Consider the following 19,382-nt stretch of genomic DNA (forward strand, 5'->3'; position numbering starts at 1 on the left):
CTACACAAAACACAATCCAAATAAAATTAAAATAAAACAAAATGTTCTAACCCTTAGGCATGATTTTTTTTACGACAAACATGCGAACACCAACCCCATCCTCTCTTTCTCTCACACACACAAGCACACACAAAAGAAGAACAAGCCGAGGAATAGTAAACAAGTAAAAAGATAGAAGCAAAAAACTACTGTAGACGATGTATGCCAGACATAAAGATTCAATATCTACATCAGCTGCAGGAAAATCCTATATCTGGAATAACCTTTATTTTTGGGAACATGAAAAGTAAATCTTATTTAATAGTATTTTCTGTCAAAAGCTCTGGCATTGACTCACCTGTTTTCTGCTCAGTCATGCTGCAAACTTTTTCCATAAAAGAAATGGTAAGACATTTAAAAAGGTTTATCGGTGCAGAAGTCTAACTTCCACCGAAGCCAAAATCGGTTTTGAAATGGGAGGTGGGAGGAATTTGATTTATTTAAACACAAAGATGTCCGAAGCTCATGCAAGACAAGATATAAAGGTGGACTGCCCACGTTAGTCGGAGGTTTATTGCCTCAGGTGCATGCTGGGAACGCCCGTTTGCAGGTTACCTGCAGCACCGAATCGTTGCAACTTGAGAAGCTCTCCGACCTTTTCAGTTGCGACTGATTTAAAGGAGGTGAGAAGGGAAAGTTCCATTACGGTGATGGAGAGACTCGTATGCCTCTGACAACATAAAATACTTCTGTGCACTTTAGAGATATTTTCTTGTGTGGAAACAACATATTTGGTTTGTATAAGGTGTTGATTTATCAGATGCTGCGCAATTGTGTGTTTTCCTGCGGATTTATAAACTTCTTCTGTGGTTTAGAATATTTCTGTATTAGTCGTATTCTTCTGTGCGGTTTGTCAGCTTCCTGTGTGATTTGAAACCTTCCCAAGTGCTTTGTGAGCTTCATATTACCACGAACTTGTATTACTGGACTGCTGGCAGACGATTTTTTTTTTTGCAGTTAACTACTAAAACGAGGCAGTTGTGTACAAAGCTTCCGGTTTAGTCTCATTCATTGTTACGGCTAAGCGTTGGTCTTGGCAGACAGACAGCAGTCCATCTATACACATCCATGATGCATTCTAAGTTTTCTGTTTCATTTATATGCTTAATGTGGATTTTTTGCAAGTTATTTGTACAGTTTGTAAACTTCGTGTGTGGTTTATAAGCGTTTGTCGTATTTTGTTGGGTTCTCATGAGGTTTGTCAGCTTCCGGCGCGATTTGGGAGTTTCCTGCTTCCGGTGTGGCTTGTAAGCTTTATCTTTATGCGAGGTTTGTAAACTTCCTGTGTGCGCTGTAAGCGTCCCGTGTATGTTTGTTGTATACTTCCTGTGTACTTTTACAGCTTCCTGTCTGCTTGATGTGCTTACTGAGAGGCAGCTTTCACGCGCTCGTCAGCCTCAAGAAGATCGGATAGGACCAACTTTATGTTATCCGTTCCCTCCAGGGAGCACAGAATTATACGCAGTGTTGCTATGTATTCTATCCATCCTCCCAATGCGTAGTTTGTTCTCTGTTCAAAGCAACTGGGAGAGAGGCTGGCTTGCACTCAGAGCGTGTGAGCATAGCGTGCATGTACAACGTGCCACAAATGGAATCGTTTTCCGGCTCGTCTCCAGAGATGCGAACCAATTGCCTTTGAAATGGCCGCTCAGAGGGCAAATCAGTGCAATGACCAGAATACATTACAGACACTTCAAGATAACTGTTGTTAAAAAAATGAATTTACTAAATGTTTTGCATAAGTAAAAAAGTATTAATGACTTAATTATTGAAGTATGTCTATAACTTTTACAGAACAGTCGCTAAAACTTATTTGCATTAACAGCCACCATTATCAACACCCAGGGTGAGCGCACACACAGACAAACACACTCGCACGCGTACATTTATACGTCCCTGTCTGTTTCTATCTTTCTCTGTCTCTCACGGGCAAAGTCAATTCTCAGTGGAGCGGATAAGAGATGAAGAGATTTCACGGACCACTGTTTGAGCCAGCGATGCATCGTGTCGACTGTCGGCACATCAACAAGCAGGGATCGGTCCCCTGGCTAGCATTTGCTTTGCTAGCGAACACCACTCACGCTTACTGCCGCTGGTCTCTATTATTTCTCTGTTTGCTTCCGTACAAAGTGGTTCTCCCCCTTGTTTGGCCTGCTTCCGGTCGCGCGCTGTGTGCGGGTGTGTGCGCGAGTGTGAGAGAAGATAACATAAACCAAGTACACGTATCGGGGTCAAAGAGCAGCTGCTGATGTTGATAATCTCATTGTCTACATACATCACTGAGATTATCAAATGCGATTTATAAAATTTATTTGTTGTTATTGTTATTCACTGATGCTGCTGAACAGTTACAACAACCGTCGTTCTTTTCGTCAGTTCACCTCTGAACATCTTAATCAGTCTTTTCCGGGGTTTTGATAAAACTTCATCTGAGCGACCTCATCATATGCTGAACGATAGGTGGCGTGCCTGTAGGTGGTAGGCTGGACCAATCAGTGACTTTGGTCATCGACATCCTGGTTTCCTGGTTCGTCACGATGCGCAGCAGATGGGTATCCCGGCATGCAACGAAAAGGAAAAGTGATACGACTTAATTCATTAAAGGGTGAGGCTGTTCCCCATAATTGGGCTTGAATGAGGATAATGAGAACAGGAAGGCAGAGAGACGGCCTGTAGGCCGGGCGACAGGCTAACAGACTGTGTATTGATCTGGGGCCGTATTCATGAAGCTTGGATAAGTATTCGTTGCGGGTAAATCAAGTGCCTTGTCTCTGTTATAAAATGGCGTTCAGACTCCTCGGATGTTGCTTTACCCTCGGGAGCTTAGTAACAAATCAGTGACAAAGATATCCTGGAGTAAAATAACACGAAGCAACATCCGCAGGATACGGACAGTGAGTCGTAAGCAGGCAAGACATTATCCTTGATTTCTCTTTGTCCACCGACTCACCCTTTTTTCATGAATACAGCCCTTAGACTTGAGTTTTATAAGTCCTGACCAATATTTCACAGCTTAAAAAAAATGAGCGAGGGGACGATTTGAGAAGAGGGGTACTACATAAATACCTTCATAATGTTTTTATTTTATTTCTTCTACGATTATTTCTCTTGCTGAGAAAAAACATAATACATGCAAATAGGTGTAAAACAATTTACTTTTATATAATATCAGATAATATAATATAGTACTAGATGTTATTCCATTTATAAGATATGCCTCGCTTCATCCTAAAATCATTGCGATGGTTAAAGTGTGTTTAACCCGACTTCGCGATGTAGGGACCAGGACTATAGTGTATACGCAATGAACATGCCATCCACTTTTAATCGAAAGATTCTACACGCAGGACTGAGAATGAAGTACTCCTGGCAAACTTTGTATGACAATGTAAAATTAGAAGTATTTAGAAAATAATAAAATTGCTGCACATTTAGTATTCACTGTCTTTTAACAGTCGTTTAAAGTTTTGTTCGTTTCCAGTGTCACTACATGTTTGTGATTTTTATTTGAAATCTTTGGATCGTTTAAGACTAGCTTCCTCTCTTTCTTTTTTTACTTCCCTTTTTATTTTATTTTTTTCGACTTTTCGTACCCCATTCACTTATCATTTTCGTCCTCTTACTTCTTACAAGAAAAATAAATCTGGGTAATCGACCACTACTCTAGGTCGTGGTTTCTATATCTGTATACGATGGTCATTAATAAAAGAAAGCACTATAAACCAAATTTTGAATAAAAATTTGTATACAGTGTCCAGAAATCGCATTTTTCGTGAGTTTACTAAGCCTTACACAAAGACCACCTTTTGATATGCTGTCTTTATTTTTGTTTGTATTTGAGAAGGTCGACCTAATGGTTGATCCATCCAGTGGTGGAGGACAAAGAGGACGGCTGGGAGACAGAGACACTTCTTCCTCACTAACCTTCGGTTTGGCCTTAACAGTAATGGACATGCACAGCAACGACTCGACAGACAGCTACCCGCCCCCATCGCTGGATGACATGTCGCACGTGAACTACCCGAAGGAGATCGTGATCAAACCTTTGTGGGAGATCGTGCTCAAGACTCTCTTCTACATCCCCGTCATCACCCTGGCCATCCTGGGCAACATCCTGGTCATCATCGTGGTGGCGCGCAACAAGCGCATGCGAACTACCACCAACTACTACATCGTCAACCTTGCAGTCGCCGACTGTCTTGTGGCCTTGACCTGCTCCTGGGTGCACCTCCTTGATGACCTCATGCCGGGGTGGGTTCTAGGCGCCTTCTTTTGCAAGTTCAACACGTTCTCTCAAGGTGGGTGTGGGTGGATGAGAAAGCAAGTGTGTGTGTGTGTGTGTAAAAACTTCTCTTTTAAGTAAATGTAATTACACGAGATAAAAAGGAAGATTAATTTAAAGAACCATCACGCAAAGAATTTCTCGGTAAACGAGAAATATTTGACATTAAAAAATTACTGTTTAAAGGTTTCTACGGGTGCTTACTGTCGCAAAAACTTCAGGTGTATATACTTTCCCTTAATCCTGAGATCTCGGCCTTGAGAATACTCTGTAGAGTTCAAAGATCATAAATATAGTATAGTATATAAATATAGGTATTATGTCTAGACATAGAGAAGTGCTAATGGACCTGCTGCTAGGCTAACATCGTAGGCAATGTCTCATTTGAACGATCCTTCCCTGAACCTGATTCAGGAGGATCAGTCGATCATCGTTTATCCCAGTTTCGTTTTTCTCTGAGGAAGAGCCCTGCTCTGAAACTGGTTCAGAACCCAGGTCGGAAAAAGCTGGCATAACATGTTATGGTAGTCTTCGGTCTGTTAGTCCATCCTTGCACTTCATTGGCTGAGACCCGTGCACTAATTCTTGAAAGAGTTTGACTTACACAGACGGATCGAATTTCCTTACGACCTTTGACATTTCACGTTTGTTCTTGAGACATAGTCACTGGTTTGCAAATCAATCGCAAAATACACCCTGGGGCGTAATTATAAAGTAGGGATAAGGTTACCTTAGATTTACCTGTGGTTACTGAGGACTTGCCAGGCCTCTGGGTACTGATCGGAAGTATAAAAAAACAACTGTAGGTAATAAAGCTTCCCTTCATAATTACAACCCCAACATTTTTAAGGACAAGGCTGGACAAGAAGACAATCCTGATTTTCCTAACGGCTGGGTACATCGTATGTTTGTCCCACACCCGCTGCTCTTGGTTTCACCATACACTCATATTACAATAGTCAGAATATTGCAGAGGAACCTCATAATGTTTTACTGCAAGGTAAAATCCCATTTCGTCGAAATGCTACACAAATAGAGGTGATTTATCGTGAATGAAACAACAACCACATTAATAATTTTAAAAATCATGATGTATATTTGCTTTTAGATATGTATGTGTGTATCTATGTATGCATACTTGCGTGTGTGTGTGTGTGTGTGCCCAAACCTCCAGATATTGTTTCAATTCCGAGGAAAAATGTTAAAAGTTACTTTACTTTGGTCATGGACTTTCTCAACATCAAGGAATACAATTAAAAGTGTTCTATTAAACTAACAACTTGAACCCTTACAGACATTTGACTTAAATCACATCGGAGCGTAGTCTCTTCTGTCTGGGATGCTCTCACGACCTGTCAAACAGTCTACACCAGCTTTCTGTATTTCAATGCAACTTGAAAAAAAAATCTGAAAGAAAGACAGAAAGGAGAAGGAGTAGGAGATACAAAGTGGTTTACATACTGGGTGTTTTTTTTCAAAACCGCCAAAAAGTTTTGTAGAATGATCGAGAGAAGTAATATTTACGATGCGAAGATCCTGGAAGCAGTGGCACTCATCACGACGAGGTCCTAATTGTGGCGAGCTAAGGCCACCTTAAGGCCAATAAACTGTCTGGCATTCAGATCAAAGTCCATCTTAGTGATGAACTGCCTGTTGACACTTCCCTGTCCCGCCTGTGTGAGGAGAAGGGGAGCTGATATGGAAATGGAGGGACGTCTGCTGAGGACCTGGATCGAAAGCTGAGCCATACAACACTTTCGTCGACTTATTGTGGATACAAATCTGCTCCACGGAAAATGGCTGAGACACTTCAGGACATCCTACAGGAACCGTCGTTCATTTATATTGTTTGCCACAAAGGGAAACTTCGTTAGTTTACACTTTCTCAGCCATGCTTTCATTATAAACATTTTCTGAGGCCACATCAACTGTCGACAACACACGTTAAGCTTGAGTGTCACGTGAGAGGAAACATGTCCACCCGACCTGTACAGGGTAGGGATTTGTTTTCACAAACAAGCTTGTTGCCTGCTGTGAATGACTGGCATGCAGTGCACTTAGGAAACATTTATAGCAAAGAGCACAAAATGCTTTTAATAACAATTTTCAACTTGTGTTCTTGTCTTCCTGTCAGAGACTAAACTTTGAGATTAACTATAAGCTGTCTTTTCATGTAAGAATAACATTTTTCTTTGCCAAGAAAAGAGTACTAAGCCACTAAGCGTTTTTACAAAATATATAACCAGCGGCGATTATGTTAACACAAGTTTAGTTTGCCGCATATTTGTTATTAAAATATTAAAAGTCGAAGTCTTTGGGAACTATTTGGTTTTTGATGGGACAACATTAAGCGGATGGACAGCAACTCTAAACGAGCAGACTTAAAAAGTTTTGGACCCTGACAATGAAAGCTGACGGCATAAACCACTGTAGACGTTTGGGTAAAAAGAGTCTTTCGTGACCAGCCGGACCATTCCAGGTCCGCAAATACTTGCCGAAATATGCGGAGTTCCCAAGGGTCCCGGGGGAAAACTGCCTCTGGAAAAAGAGATTTTATTATTGTCTTCAACCTGCCAGCTATGTTTGTGTCTCAATCTCCGCTATCACTGCGCTTCAACCTATCAGAAAAATCAGACATGAAAGTGCTTCAACCTGTCAACTATGGTTATGCTTAACTAAACTAATGAAGAGGTAACAAGCAAAGGGTGTTGTGGGTGGATAAAGTACCACACAACGGGCTCCCATAAAGAAAGGGTGTTGTCGGTGCACTCAAAAACGATCGTTACGAGTGAAGAAAGTACAGACGAGGGTCCAAAAAGTCTTGATGACCGCCGCCAAGAGGTCTTATCAAGTCTTCTCGACTCTCTACAAGTGTCGTAAGAAGTAAAATTCACTGCCTGTCTGGTGTAAAGAGGTTTCCTTTGTGTGTCGGTCTTTATTGGCCTCGGGAAGCCTCGTCATGAATAAGGAGCAAGGACTGTGGGCTGCTCCTACAAAAGCCGTGACTATGAGAACCGTGACGCAGTGATTTAGCTAAGGATGCTTGAGGTGAAGAAGGAGGTCAGAAAAAGCGGTCAGCACTTCGGTTGTCTGAATAGCTCTAGGTCGATTGAGACACAGGAAAATATAATAAGTTTTTATTCTTGTTTACTTAATTTCCTTCCTTTTGAATCCTTTCCACTCTCCAGCTTAAAAATATTTCATTTTCCATGCTCCAAATTAAGTTTTTTTTCCCAAAAAACTAATAGTATCTCGTCAGCAGTTCAGTTTAACTTTTCGATGTTATTTGCTTCTTCAGATACAGACAGCTTAATGAGGTGTATCATGAACTAACATCCGGGCGAATACCATGAATACAAATTTTTTAAAAAGAGAATTTTTTTCTGTGTACCCATGTTATATCATTTTTTAAATATCTGCATTTGTGGGTCCGTAGTCAGCAGCCTTCTTTCATTTCATAATCACTACACAACAAAAAAAATTAGGCTAGCCACTCAGCTTTTACTAGAGATGCTACTGTGATTAATGCCCTCGTCTTTAAAACAGAAGATCCTAAGTTCGGGACCAGCACTAGATTTTAGGGACTGAAAAAAAAAAACTTTCCCTGATCATCCAGTTGAAGTGGGTATCTGATAAATCACCTAAACACAACGAGACTTTACGACCTTTAATCTTATCATTTTTTTTCTACCGCTGCGGATAATTTTCTCGTGAAGGAGATGTTGCCAGTGACCTAAGACCACAAAGTCGCTGAAGTACCGCCTTCTCGGAAGCCTTAATATATGAGATAGGTTCTTTACCCTTTTTTTCTCCTTATTGTACGGCGCTTGTTCGAGCTTCGACAAGGAAGCACTCCCTTCTCTCACTCCAAGTGTTTCGTTAATTCCCTCCCTACCATTAACTAGCCCCTTAAATTGACTGCTGGGTTTCTCTGAGTCCTCGGTGGTTACTTCAGCTGACCAGGTCACTCACACTTGAATGACCTCCTCCTCCAACTTCCTACCTACGTGATCACGTGATCAAAAGACCGGCGAGCCTCTAATAGGGGGAAGTAGGGGGTGCTAGCGTCGCCAGGAACCGCCCGCACCGTGGTTAAAGTTGGGCGGCGGACATGGCGGACATGGCGGACATGGCGGATTGGGGAGATTTCAACAGCTTTTATCACGCACGAGCGACGAACCGCCACTGAATTACTCTACACGGGCGACGGAGCTGATTTAACAAGACAGGGACAAGAAAAAAATTCTTCACGATCGCTATTTTTTCTGTATTTGCTTTTTTATTATTATTATTATTATTATTATTATTATTATTATTATTATTATTATTATTATTATTATTATTATTATTATTATGCATATAATGGACGTAGTGGCGCGTGCATGAATGTTGACGTCCTTAATCGGGTATCTCTTGGACGACCGTCATTTGAAAACTATCGGAAATGCTTTGCTTAATCGCTCGCATTAACATCCCGCGTGAGTGGAGCGTGCGAACAGGGAGCCAGGAAGCCTGATTTGCTGCCATGCCAGTCTTGGGAAAACTTCAAACGAAGTCTCGAAAGGGAAAGGGCAATCTCCATCTATCTGACGATACAGGCTCGCTTCCTTGTGGCTGGGAAGGACCGTAATCAGGTTCGGGTCGTAGAACTGAAGCTGAAATCTGTGCCCGGTTCAATAATAGTTTTTTTTCTCCTCTTCGAATAATAGTGTTTATTCTCGATGTTTATTCTCTTTTCCCTCTTCGCGAAGTGAATGCTGCAAGCAGACAAGAACATCTTATGTTGTCGGGGGGATTGGATGACCCCTGTTTGATCATCGCAGTATTGGTGAGGATGTACTAGTTATGTTAAAATAACAGGTTTATTTATAATATTGTAATATTGATGGCTTTATTTGGGGTCCTACGCTCCACTGGGGGCGATTAAAAACAAGAAGAAGAATAATTATAGAATATCTCAAACGATTTTCAAGAATGGTTAGCTATTAGTGTATCATGTTATCCCTAAATGAATCAAACTGAAAACTCTTCTGCGCTGTATAAACCAATCGCAAAATAAAAATTATTTAAAACATTTTCCAACTACATAACACACACTCTAAAAAAATTCTCAAATTTATGTTAATCTTTTGTTGCTTTGTCGAAAGGAAAACTAATTTTTTTTTAAACTAATGACGTCTGAGTCCATCCATCTATCCGTTGACACACATCCTTCAATCCATCTTTCTATTTGTCTCTCGACCTCAGGATTCAATTTTCCTCGTCTGCTTTCCTATTTCTCCAAATCCTCAATTCTAGAAAGAAGCCATCACTCGTATTTTGTTCGCGGCGAGCAGTGCCTGGCAGGTTGGCCAATGGAGCGCATGATTACAAATCACCTTTAAAAGCTGCCTGACGGTCTTCGGTGTAATAAACCGCTCGATCAAAACCATCAGCTGGAACAAACCACCCAGACGGCCTGCCATCAAGCCGCGCGGCATCCAGCGACGTGGAGTGAAGGCAGCTCATCCTCAATGACTTTTACACCGAGGCATTAATAACATGGGTATTAGCTGTGAATGGGAGGCATGCACGTGCTGTACTCACGAGACATTGAGTCTTCAGAGATATTCATTTGCTTCCTCATTACTGCTATCTTCATTACCATCGTCAACGCTACTATCATTTCTTACATCATCATCATCATTATCACCACCACCATCACCAACACCATATCCATCATAACCGTCACCGCCGCCACCAAATTTTATAACTTTTAACATCTGCAAACAAAAAATATTTCACTAACTGTGTCAAAAGGTTTTTGCATCAATTTAAAATTCTCCAGTGGAAAAAAAGTAATTTTTACAACGTGTTCGTTTTAATTAAACATGCGCGCGCGCACACACACACACACACCTCCCCTGAGTCTCAATATGTAAAAATCACTCGCGGTCTCGTGTTTCGTGTTGGGAGCTCATTCAGCAGCCTTGTCCTCCATTACCTTCCCAGGCATCTTCCAGTGCACAGAATCAAGAGAAAATCACTTGGCATTGTTAAGCACCAAAGTGAACTCGATCCCATCCCCCTAAAAAGCAAATTTATCCCAAACGGTTTTCACTCTCTTCAAAGAAGACAGGTTAGGTCACTGTGCTTCATTATCTCTCCATAAAAACACCATAAAATTTAAGATTTTTTTGAAAAAGTTAATCTTCGTGCGTGGTGTCTGGCAAATGAGACAAGTCCTGTACAGTTCAGAAAACCCTGACATGTGATCTTGTCCAGAGGACCATTAGCTGGCCCTACAAGATACCACATGACTGAGTGTCTAAAGAGACAGCATTTAATATCAAGACACGAAGTAATGTTAACGACGGTCATACATCAAAAGATATATTCACCAGTAAGAAAAGGCAAGAGAATAAAAAACGTCTATAGACCTATGCGAAACCATTATGACGACGATCCACTCTTCTCCTCCCACTCAAAATCTGAAAGCTGTATTTGTTCCTGTTTTGCACAAGGCTAGCCAAGAGGTAATAAAAATAGGATACCTCCTTGGTGGCGTATGAACACCTGTAAATTACTTTTTCTCTTGCCTATTTGTAGACATTTTCATTACAATAAAAATTAGTCAAATAAAACATAGCGGACATCAAGTAACTATAAGCCCGACATTCGCTACGTTTTATGTATTTTACATCAACCTAAGGTTGATGCCGTTGTTATAACTGAATTAAGTCCTTGTTGCCTTCTTGCTCAAACACACAAAGTTTGCCGATCCTTTTTTTAACAGATCAAAGGGAGTTAACCGGGAGATGTGTATGTATTTTTCGCGACAACGGATCATATTGACGCACCCAGGTACAGTCAGGTGAAGTAAATATACCTGCGCACTAGTAAACAGCCTGTCAAAGCCCGGATGAAGGGGACAGGTAGAAGCCTTCGAGGTATTGATGAATGGTCAGTGGAGGGCTTAGCTGTTGATGACAGGTGTTTCACGCTGGACACAGGTGTAGGTGATCCATAAACATGCGTCATCAATATTTTGACATGTCTGAGCGCCCAGGTAAATGCACGCACACGCGGGCGACATGTGTACCTCGAAACACCTCTACATCCATAAATATACACCAAGAAACACATGTTTGTGAGTGTATATGAGTATATCCACACACACACATTGCTAGGCCCGAGGTAAGGTTATTACAGTCCATTTTCCAGTTGTTGCCCAGTACCTGGAGGGTTACCTGAGTTGTGTGCTAATATTTCAACCAACATGTAGCATCCAGATATCTGTGTACTGTGCACACCCCAAGCCCCAGCCAATTTCTCAGTTTCCAGCAACTGCGTTAAACATGCATCACCTGTCAGCATGTCTGCACTTCTGTTCGTTCCTTGGCGACAGCTGCAGGCGTTTTGTGTGATTGATGTCCACACCCTGTCAATACCTGCAGCTTGTCAGCCTGATGGAGATGCAAAGGGCAACCCACGCAAGGTCCCATCCCTACCCCTACTCCCACGTGTTCTGTTGCACGCCCTTTGCTGCTCTGCACTGATCTTGTGACATCATTGACCTGCGTGGGTCAAAGGCACGAGGTCAATCGGCAGATTGCCTGTCCAGAGACGTTTTGATTGGTTGCAGCACGCGTGCCTTGCCCTCGGGAGCAAGCAGACAGCCGAGGGGTTAAAGAGTGTTTAGCTGGAGACGTACAGACCATCCGGGCTGTGTGGTGTAGCATATTTTCTCCTCCCCTTGTAATACTTGCGATCTATCGGTTTGTTGAAATCCAAACCGTTTCATTTCAACACAGGGTTTCTTGTTTCTTGTAAACACTAAGTTTTCATCGCCCCAAGCTCATTGTGATAACCAGGTCATCACCATTAAAATATTTTTTTCCAGTTTAGAAAAACTCCGAGGTGTTTTCAATTATAGAAAAGAAAACCCCTTTTAAAATGTTCCTAAAACGCTCGTGCAACGCATTTAAATGACTTCAGAAAGATTTTTAAAAAAGTATGTTTCTAAATTTGCTCCCTTAAAACCGTTTTAATTTTTCGAAATGTTTTGCTCAACTGACTTCTGGAGGTGGGTTTTGTAGATGCCTCAGGGGACCGGTAGTCCAGTAGCTGGGGTAGGTTTGTCGCGGCTTTCTTGAGTTTAGTGATTGGGTATCTTAGGTCGTTGTACTTCTCACATTCCTTTTGTAAGACATGAAAACTAAAGTTAACTTGTTCTCACTCCAGGGGGCTTGTGTTGTATGACGTGTGTGTGGAGGGGGAAACAATCATTTCAGGAACTTGGTGCAAAAATATATCAATAAATTTCGCTGGAGTTGCAAATGCAGACTGGATCACTGGACACAGTAAAAGTTGCGAAGCAAGGAGTATTTTGCAAATGGTAAGGTCTACAAAAAGCACAGTTTCCTGGGGATAACATCTCGAGATTTGTAATTGCCTGGCCACCTGTCGCACCCGCTGTGTTCAGTCAGACGAAGTCAAGCCGTTAGGTAAAGATTTCACGTCCACCATTTCAAAGCAATTCTATTATTAAATCAACAATACGGCGATTTTCCATTAAATTTGGCTTTCAAAGTTAGCATACGTTACGTGTAAGTCCCTGGTTTAAAATAGTATTTAATAAATTTTTAAGTGAGACTTCAATGAGAAGTTTTGCTATTTTAACTGGTTTCTTTGCACCTTTAAGCAAATTTTGTCAAACAATATTTAATAACAAATTTTTATGGTGGGTATAAAAAGTCATACAAAATCATATGACCAGGAATACCTTCTGAAAATAGTCGAAATCTGAATCCCTTTACTTACTACAAGTCAAGGAATCTCATTGAAAGAATTACTGAACTCACAGACTAAATCAAGTCCTCGACACAAAAGTAGTCGTTCTCACATTAATCTACTGTCGTGGCCAAACCACCTTTAGGTGACCATTGACAGCGTCGCCGGGACCCTGACAGGAACATCCTGAAAGTCTCTAATAAAGCTCCTTTACACGTTGTCTGATGACAATAAAACTTCTCCATTCAAATCAGCCCAAGTCTGCAAGCGGCGAATACAAAAACAGGTCCGTTTTTTGAGAACAAAGTCCGAACAGCCGCCGGCCCTATTGCATCTCCCAAGCGCAGACAACCCCTTGACAACATGGTATTTTCTCCGGTCGCCACCTTGCCAGGGGCGGTGCAAGCGCACAGAGTGCTTCTGATTGCCAGGAAATGAGGGCTAGGGGTCGCTATGAACAGTTGTGGCGGTGTAATGACGCCAGTTTTGTTTTCAAGAAAACCTCTGTCCAGCAGAATCGGCTTCCAGGCTTGGCTTTGGCCTTGCTTGTCTGTTCAAACAACAGTTTTTTTAGCTCCATCCCGTTTATTCGGATGTTACAGGGCTAAGGGGGCGTTGTTTCAGCAGACTTTTCTCATGATTATGTCTTTTGAATAATACTTATCATGACATGTGAGGGAACAGTATTCCATGCATTAACGAAGGTGTTACCTGGGGTAAGGTCTCGTGTTTGATGCGGTTCTCAATTTTGCAGCTGAAGGACAATAATCGTCTTTATCTGAGTTAATCCTTTAAAAAAAAATTATTGGTTTTTGCCGGCAGAAATTGAATGTTTTTCAAAGTAAAACTATTTTATCTTCCGCGCTTATGTTTTATTTTTTTGCTTGTTTGTTTTGGGGTTGACCTGTTGTGACGAATCTTAGTTATACAAGCGTTCTCTAGTAATATTAAGTGTACTTCATTGACTTCAATAAAGCTTTCGATAGAAGATGATAAGAGGAGCTTCGAAACGTGTTGCAAAAATTCAAAATGGATGAAGGTCTCGTCCGAAGAAATTAAACGTTGTACATTGACTTCAGGGGCTCGGTGTGCAACCAGGTGGGCAAACTTTCTACCATGACGGCCTTCATTGCTGTCCTCTGTTCCCGGTTCTGTTTAAATAACATCTATCTTGAGTAAATCATGGGAGATACGCTCGAAGACCATTCAAACTCCGTAAAAATATTATCTCCTTGTCTAGAGAGTACTAGTTCTGTTTTGGTCGTTTTTTCGCCCTGTTTTTATTTAAAGGATGACGATTCTCTTGTTGACTGGAGTCCGGTGTACACGTTTGCCTCTATCAACAGTTTTTACTGTGGCTCCCAGAGTTCAGCGGAGTCGGACAGACCGCTCTGCTCCGCTGGACCCACTCAGACGTCATCATTCAGCTGCTGACGTCGGGCAGGAAGCAATCTCATTGGAGCTGGTGACTATTTACAACTTGTCGCGCGCTGCTTTTCGTGAGCTGTACTCACCCCACATTGATTAGCATCGCAACCAGCGTGAAGCCGCTTCTCGTGTCCGCCGCTATCCTTTGTGGGCAGCCCACCCCACCCCACCCTACCCCACCCCAACCAGCCCACCCCACCCTACCCTACACTACCCTACCCTCCCCACCCTTCTAGTATGTCGACACCAGTGGCAGTGATTAGCGTGGCAGTGATTAGCGTCTGCAAGAATCTACACGTTTCCATTTGCTGCTTCGATTTCTCTGGTTTCAGGGAGGCTGGGCGCCCGTCTGCTCGGCCGCACCACCTTTGTCTTATCCCTCCACCTCAAGTTTTTTCAGTGGTCACGACAATCTTTTAAAAATCTTTTGAGGAGAATTTATTTTTTCATTTATTTATTAATGCTTATTTATTATTTATTGATTTTTTTATTGATGATTTATTATGCATTGTTTTTAAATAATATATTACTAATCTAATTAACATATATTTCTTGATATCTAATGCTTATTTATTTTGTTAGTGCTTATTTACTTCGGAATAAAGAGTTGGTTGGTTGGTTGGTTGGTTGGTTATCGGAAATAATCAACAGTCTGTTTCCTGGTGCAACACGACTGCGTGCTGCTCATGTTTGTAAACTTCTTCCCATCCAGCAACTTCCAGACTGTAGGCACCTGATGTATCCGGTAATGTACAGGCTTTTCTTGGAAAGGGGTGGCAGAATGAGGGGGTTGTCCCCATTCACCATGTCGTCTTCTGAAAATCACGAGCCACTTATTTTAATGGCTCTTAAGGCTACTGGAACTATCGACCATTTTCTTTCTTTCTTTTCTTTCTCAGCAAAGGTATAAATAGTACATCATCGTCATCGTCATCGTCATCGTCAACCTTAAGAGGAGTTAATGACTTCTTGGACATGAAGTTTGTGCCTTTTTTTTAATTTACAAAACAACGAGTCTCCGAGCGTGGGTGGTCGAGGGCCCGTTCACCTCGGGACTCACGCCATCGCTGCTCCGCGTCTCCGAAGTCAAACGCCTTGAGGCTATCAACACTGGGCGCAAAGAGCAGCACTGGCACAGTCTAGGTCATGCTAACGTCTTTACCGGCTGCAAAAATGTCAGTAATTCACTTTCAGCCCAGAATTCTTCAACTTCGACCCGCAAGGAGCTTTCATTCTCTCACCCACTTTCCCACCTCGCCTTGCCCTTCGCCATCGTTCATTTCTGAAGAAGAACGACTGTTTTGTGTCGACAAACAAAAAGCTCTTGGAACATTACACTCAAAAAGTTTGTTGCTGTAAATCTATTTTTGCCTACACACAACTTTCCTGCTGAGGTCGATTTCAGAACATGTTTTTAGAGAGCCATTATTTCATTACTCAAACTTAGGTCCAACTTCTTTGCGAACGTATGCTTCGGCAGATTTCAGAAAATAAATAAAAATAATAATAAATAAATGCGTGCATGCATGTATATATGTGTGTATGTAGGTAGGTATACATGTATGTAGGTAGGTATGCACATGTGTATATATGTAACAGAGAAAGGTGATAGAAATCATGACAATGGACACGCGGAGTGACTAGACTCTCGCAGGAAGATGACAGCATGGAGCAATAAAATGTTAAGAAACCGGAAGAGCTCATCGGTTATCCTCCCGCCAACAACAACATTGTCACGTCATGCCCTCGATGAACGTGAGCTCTTTTCCTCCTCCGCACAGGAAAGAAATAAAATCTACTGTCAACAGTCCCTTCCAGATATCCGGCTTCTCAAGAGAAACATTGACGGTAAATCAGGAGAATGAAGAATGTCCTCTTATAGTCTTCCGGTGAGATTGTCTAACTAATTGCAGCCTGCTACCTCCCGGGCAGAACAGAAAGACACAATGAAAGTTTTATCACGACAAACCCGGGGTTAGAATGACTCAAAAGTGCAGTGCCTGTTGACAGGAAACAAGAAGTTTCCAACTTCTCAAATAAATTATATAACAACTTTAATATCACGAGAATCTCCTCGTCTCTATAATATTTTCCCATAAAAGTCGTGTGTTTGCACGATAGCAAAAATTACACGGAGATGTAGTTTGTTAGAACCACGTGGTTCCACTATGACCATTGCTTTATCCACGTCACGCTGGTGAGTGTCTACCTTGGGAGCAAGCAACCTCACTTCCTCTTGATGGCGGCCAGCGGACGTGAGCCTCGGTCTGGAGGGGTTTCGTCAGACTCAGCTTCCATTCTGGAGCAACACTAAGCCCATGTTCCCTCGGGCAGAAGTAGGCAACATCGATGCCTTTTGTTTTTAGTAGGTGTGAGCAGAGGCACTGTAGAGTCGTTAGTTCGAGACTCCCTTGTTCCCTCGTCATCTCCAACCACCACGTGCGCCCAGTAAGCACCATGTGTCTATCAGGGATCCGGTCCACGTCGTGTGTCCTAGACACGCTGAACCACGTACAGCAGCATTTAAGTACAGTTTATTTCCACTGGCTGTGTAATACCTCAATCCACGCCTCCTACGATATTTTGAGGACTGAAGTTGTTAAGGAACGTACCCACCCACCTCTACCAATCCATCCCCTCTACTTTTTTCTGGTCTTGCCTTGCAGTAGTGCAACAAGCGATAATATATTTTTTCTTTTATCACATTGCTGCTGCATCTTCAAACGACTACAAGTCGGGGAAGGGACATGAGTCACAGCCAATAAGTCGGTCGCTCCTTTCCCCCTTCGTGAGAACCTCCTGTATGTGCCTGGCATCAGACGACACGCATTTGGACGCCGCTTCCTCCTCTTCTCTGGCCCCAGCGCCTGGAATCCCTGGCCCGTTGCCTTACCGGTGACCTCATTCAAAGGGTTCATGGCTGGCCTTAAGACCAGCTTCTTCCGTGAATACCTTCAATTGTTAACCCTCTTACCTCAAAGCCTCTCCTCCCTCTTCCCCCCTGCTTCTCTAGAGTTTTTATTTCATTTTTTAACTAAAGTTAATTTTCCTAGTTCTTTCCTTCTTAAGCCGGTCTTTATTTATTTGCATTAGTAATTTTATAATTCTTCCCTTGTGCTGTTTTTCTCTTACGGAGATGTGTTTTTGTAGTGATAATGGGGAGTTAAATTGTGTGGAACCGGCATTTTTTATCCTCTTGCGCATTCACAATGCCACTGTTATCTTTGCCTCCGGAAGACACAATTTCAATGCTAATGTGCAAACCTGACACAGCGAACATAATTCTTTGGACCTGGGAATTGGCATCGCTGGCCAAATGGCTACCGAGACCAAAGGAGGATCGTCTGCACCACTGACGTTCATTTCCTCTGCCGTCTGCTAGCGACACCACGTGATCCCAGAGAACGTTTCCTTGGTCCCTTAACGCCAGGGGCCGCAAGCCAGCAACTTCCGCTTCCGCAAATGTCCGCTGCGAGGCCGATCGGTAGGCTTTGCTTAAAATGACAGCATTTCGCCCAAAAATTACTAGCTCTTCGCGCGGTAGTTGCCAGCAGTTCAAAAGTCTAAACGCTTCAGACAGAGACAAATGCAATTGAAGACATTAAACGCCGCATTTCATCAACACGTGTGAACTGACATGGCGTGGGAGGGGAAAGGGGAAAGTGGCTTCAGTCAGCCTCCAGTCAGAAAACCCAATAAGCTGATGGAACCCCGGGGAATGTAAAAATTCTTCAAGGAGCCATTACGGGAGGGAGAAAACGATAGTCGTACTTAAATTCAGTTCAGCATTCACATTACCAGGGTTGAGGGAGAGGTCTTTAACATAATGTCTTACACTCGCATCGATGAAAACGAGACTCAGAACTTGGCATTGGCAGAAAAGAAGGTTTCACTGCCCTCTCTGTGACAGTAAATTTAAAATGAGGCTCTGTAAAGAAAGGATAGATAGTATCATCAAAAGCTGACACTTAAACAATTACATAAATGAAGCTTTGATAAGCGGAATATAAGTGGGCAGATAACTTCCTCTGAAGCTAAGAAGTTATCGCGCTTTTATTACTTCTCTCTGATGTAGATGTAGCTCTGGGGAAAATTACTTTTTATTTCGTCTGTCAGTGCAATGCAAATTAGTAAAAACAATTTTAGGAAGAACAATGTTTTAGAGTCTAGCCCATGAAAAGCCCCACAAAAGCCAGATCACACAAATACAAACCAACTACCGTTGTGAGTAAATTTAAGGTGACATCGGGAAAAAGTTTAATATCTTTAATTGTCTGTCTGTCTGTCTGTCTGTCTGTCTGTCTGTCTGTCTTTCTGTCTGTCTGTCTGTCTGTCTGTCTGTCTGTCTGTCTGTCTGTCTGTCTGTCTGTCTGTCTGTCTGTCTGTCTGTCTGTCTGTCTGTCTCATTCCTGCGTTATTCTGATGACAAAGCCGAAAAGAAATAACATTTAACAAATATCTGAGTAACATCCTCTTATTTGTTCGTTTTGCTTTTAAAATCTTGATAGATAAACGATACAGGATAAAGGTAAATTGACCCTCCTCGAAATATTTTTCTTTCGTGAAATTAATTATTTGGACCAGAAATACTTTTGAAGAATCTTTAAAGAATTACAGCTATTTCGCAATAAGCAAAGACCTGTAATGACTGGTCAGAACTGAATTGAGAGGTAATCAAGGCAAACATCAGGGAACTAATGGAGAGACGGGTGGCGTGTTCTTGCCGACCACCTCTGCCACCCATCGGGTTGAAGTCCGTCACGACCACGAGAACAGCACGCGGGAAGGCGAGTGAAGTCCGTTCAACTGCCATGTCGGGTACCTCACGCATAACCCCGAAGGTGAAAACATTTTTATGTTT

The 19,382-nt window shown here is 42.2% G+C and overlaps 1 protein-coding gene across 5 annotated transcripts in view; it reads left to right on the top strand.

The window, feature by feature from the left end:
- Nucleotides 1–19,382, top strand: part of LOC112569995 (QRFP-like peptide receptor) — an 83,619-nt gene that overhangs the window by 10,097 nt on the left and 54,140 nt on the right. For 3 of the 5 annotated variants that reach the window (XM_025248143.1, XM_025248179.1, XM_025248152.1), the window contains exon 2: nucleotides 3,884–4,337. In XM_025248143.1, coding sequence (XP_025103928.1) covers nucleotides 3,893–4,337 — 445 coding nt within the window. In that variant the 5' untranslated portion in view covers nucleotides 3,884–3,892. Of the gene's footprint in view, nucleotides 1–3,880; nucleotides 4,338–19,382 lie in introns of all 5 variants that reach the window. The other 2 variants (XM_025248161.1, XM_025248170.1) reach the window with 1 other exon arrangement.

Source organism: Pomacea canaliculata, linkage group LG1 (genome assembly GCF_003073045.1).
Source record: "Pomacea canaliculata isolate SZHN2017 linkage group LG1, ASM307304v1, whole genome shotgun sequence".
Lineage (NCBI taxonomy): Eukaryota > Metazoa > Mollusca > Gastropoda > Architaenioglossa > Ampullariidae > Pomacea > Pomacea canaliculata.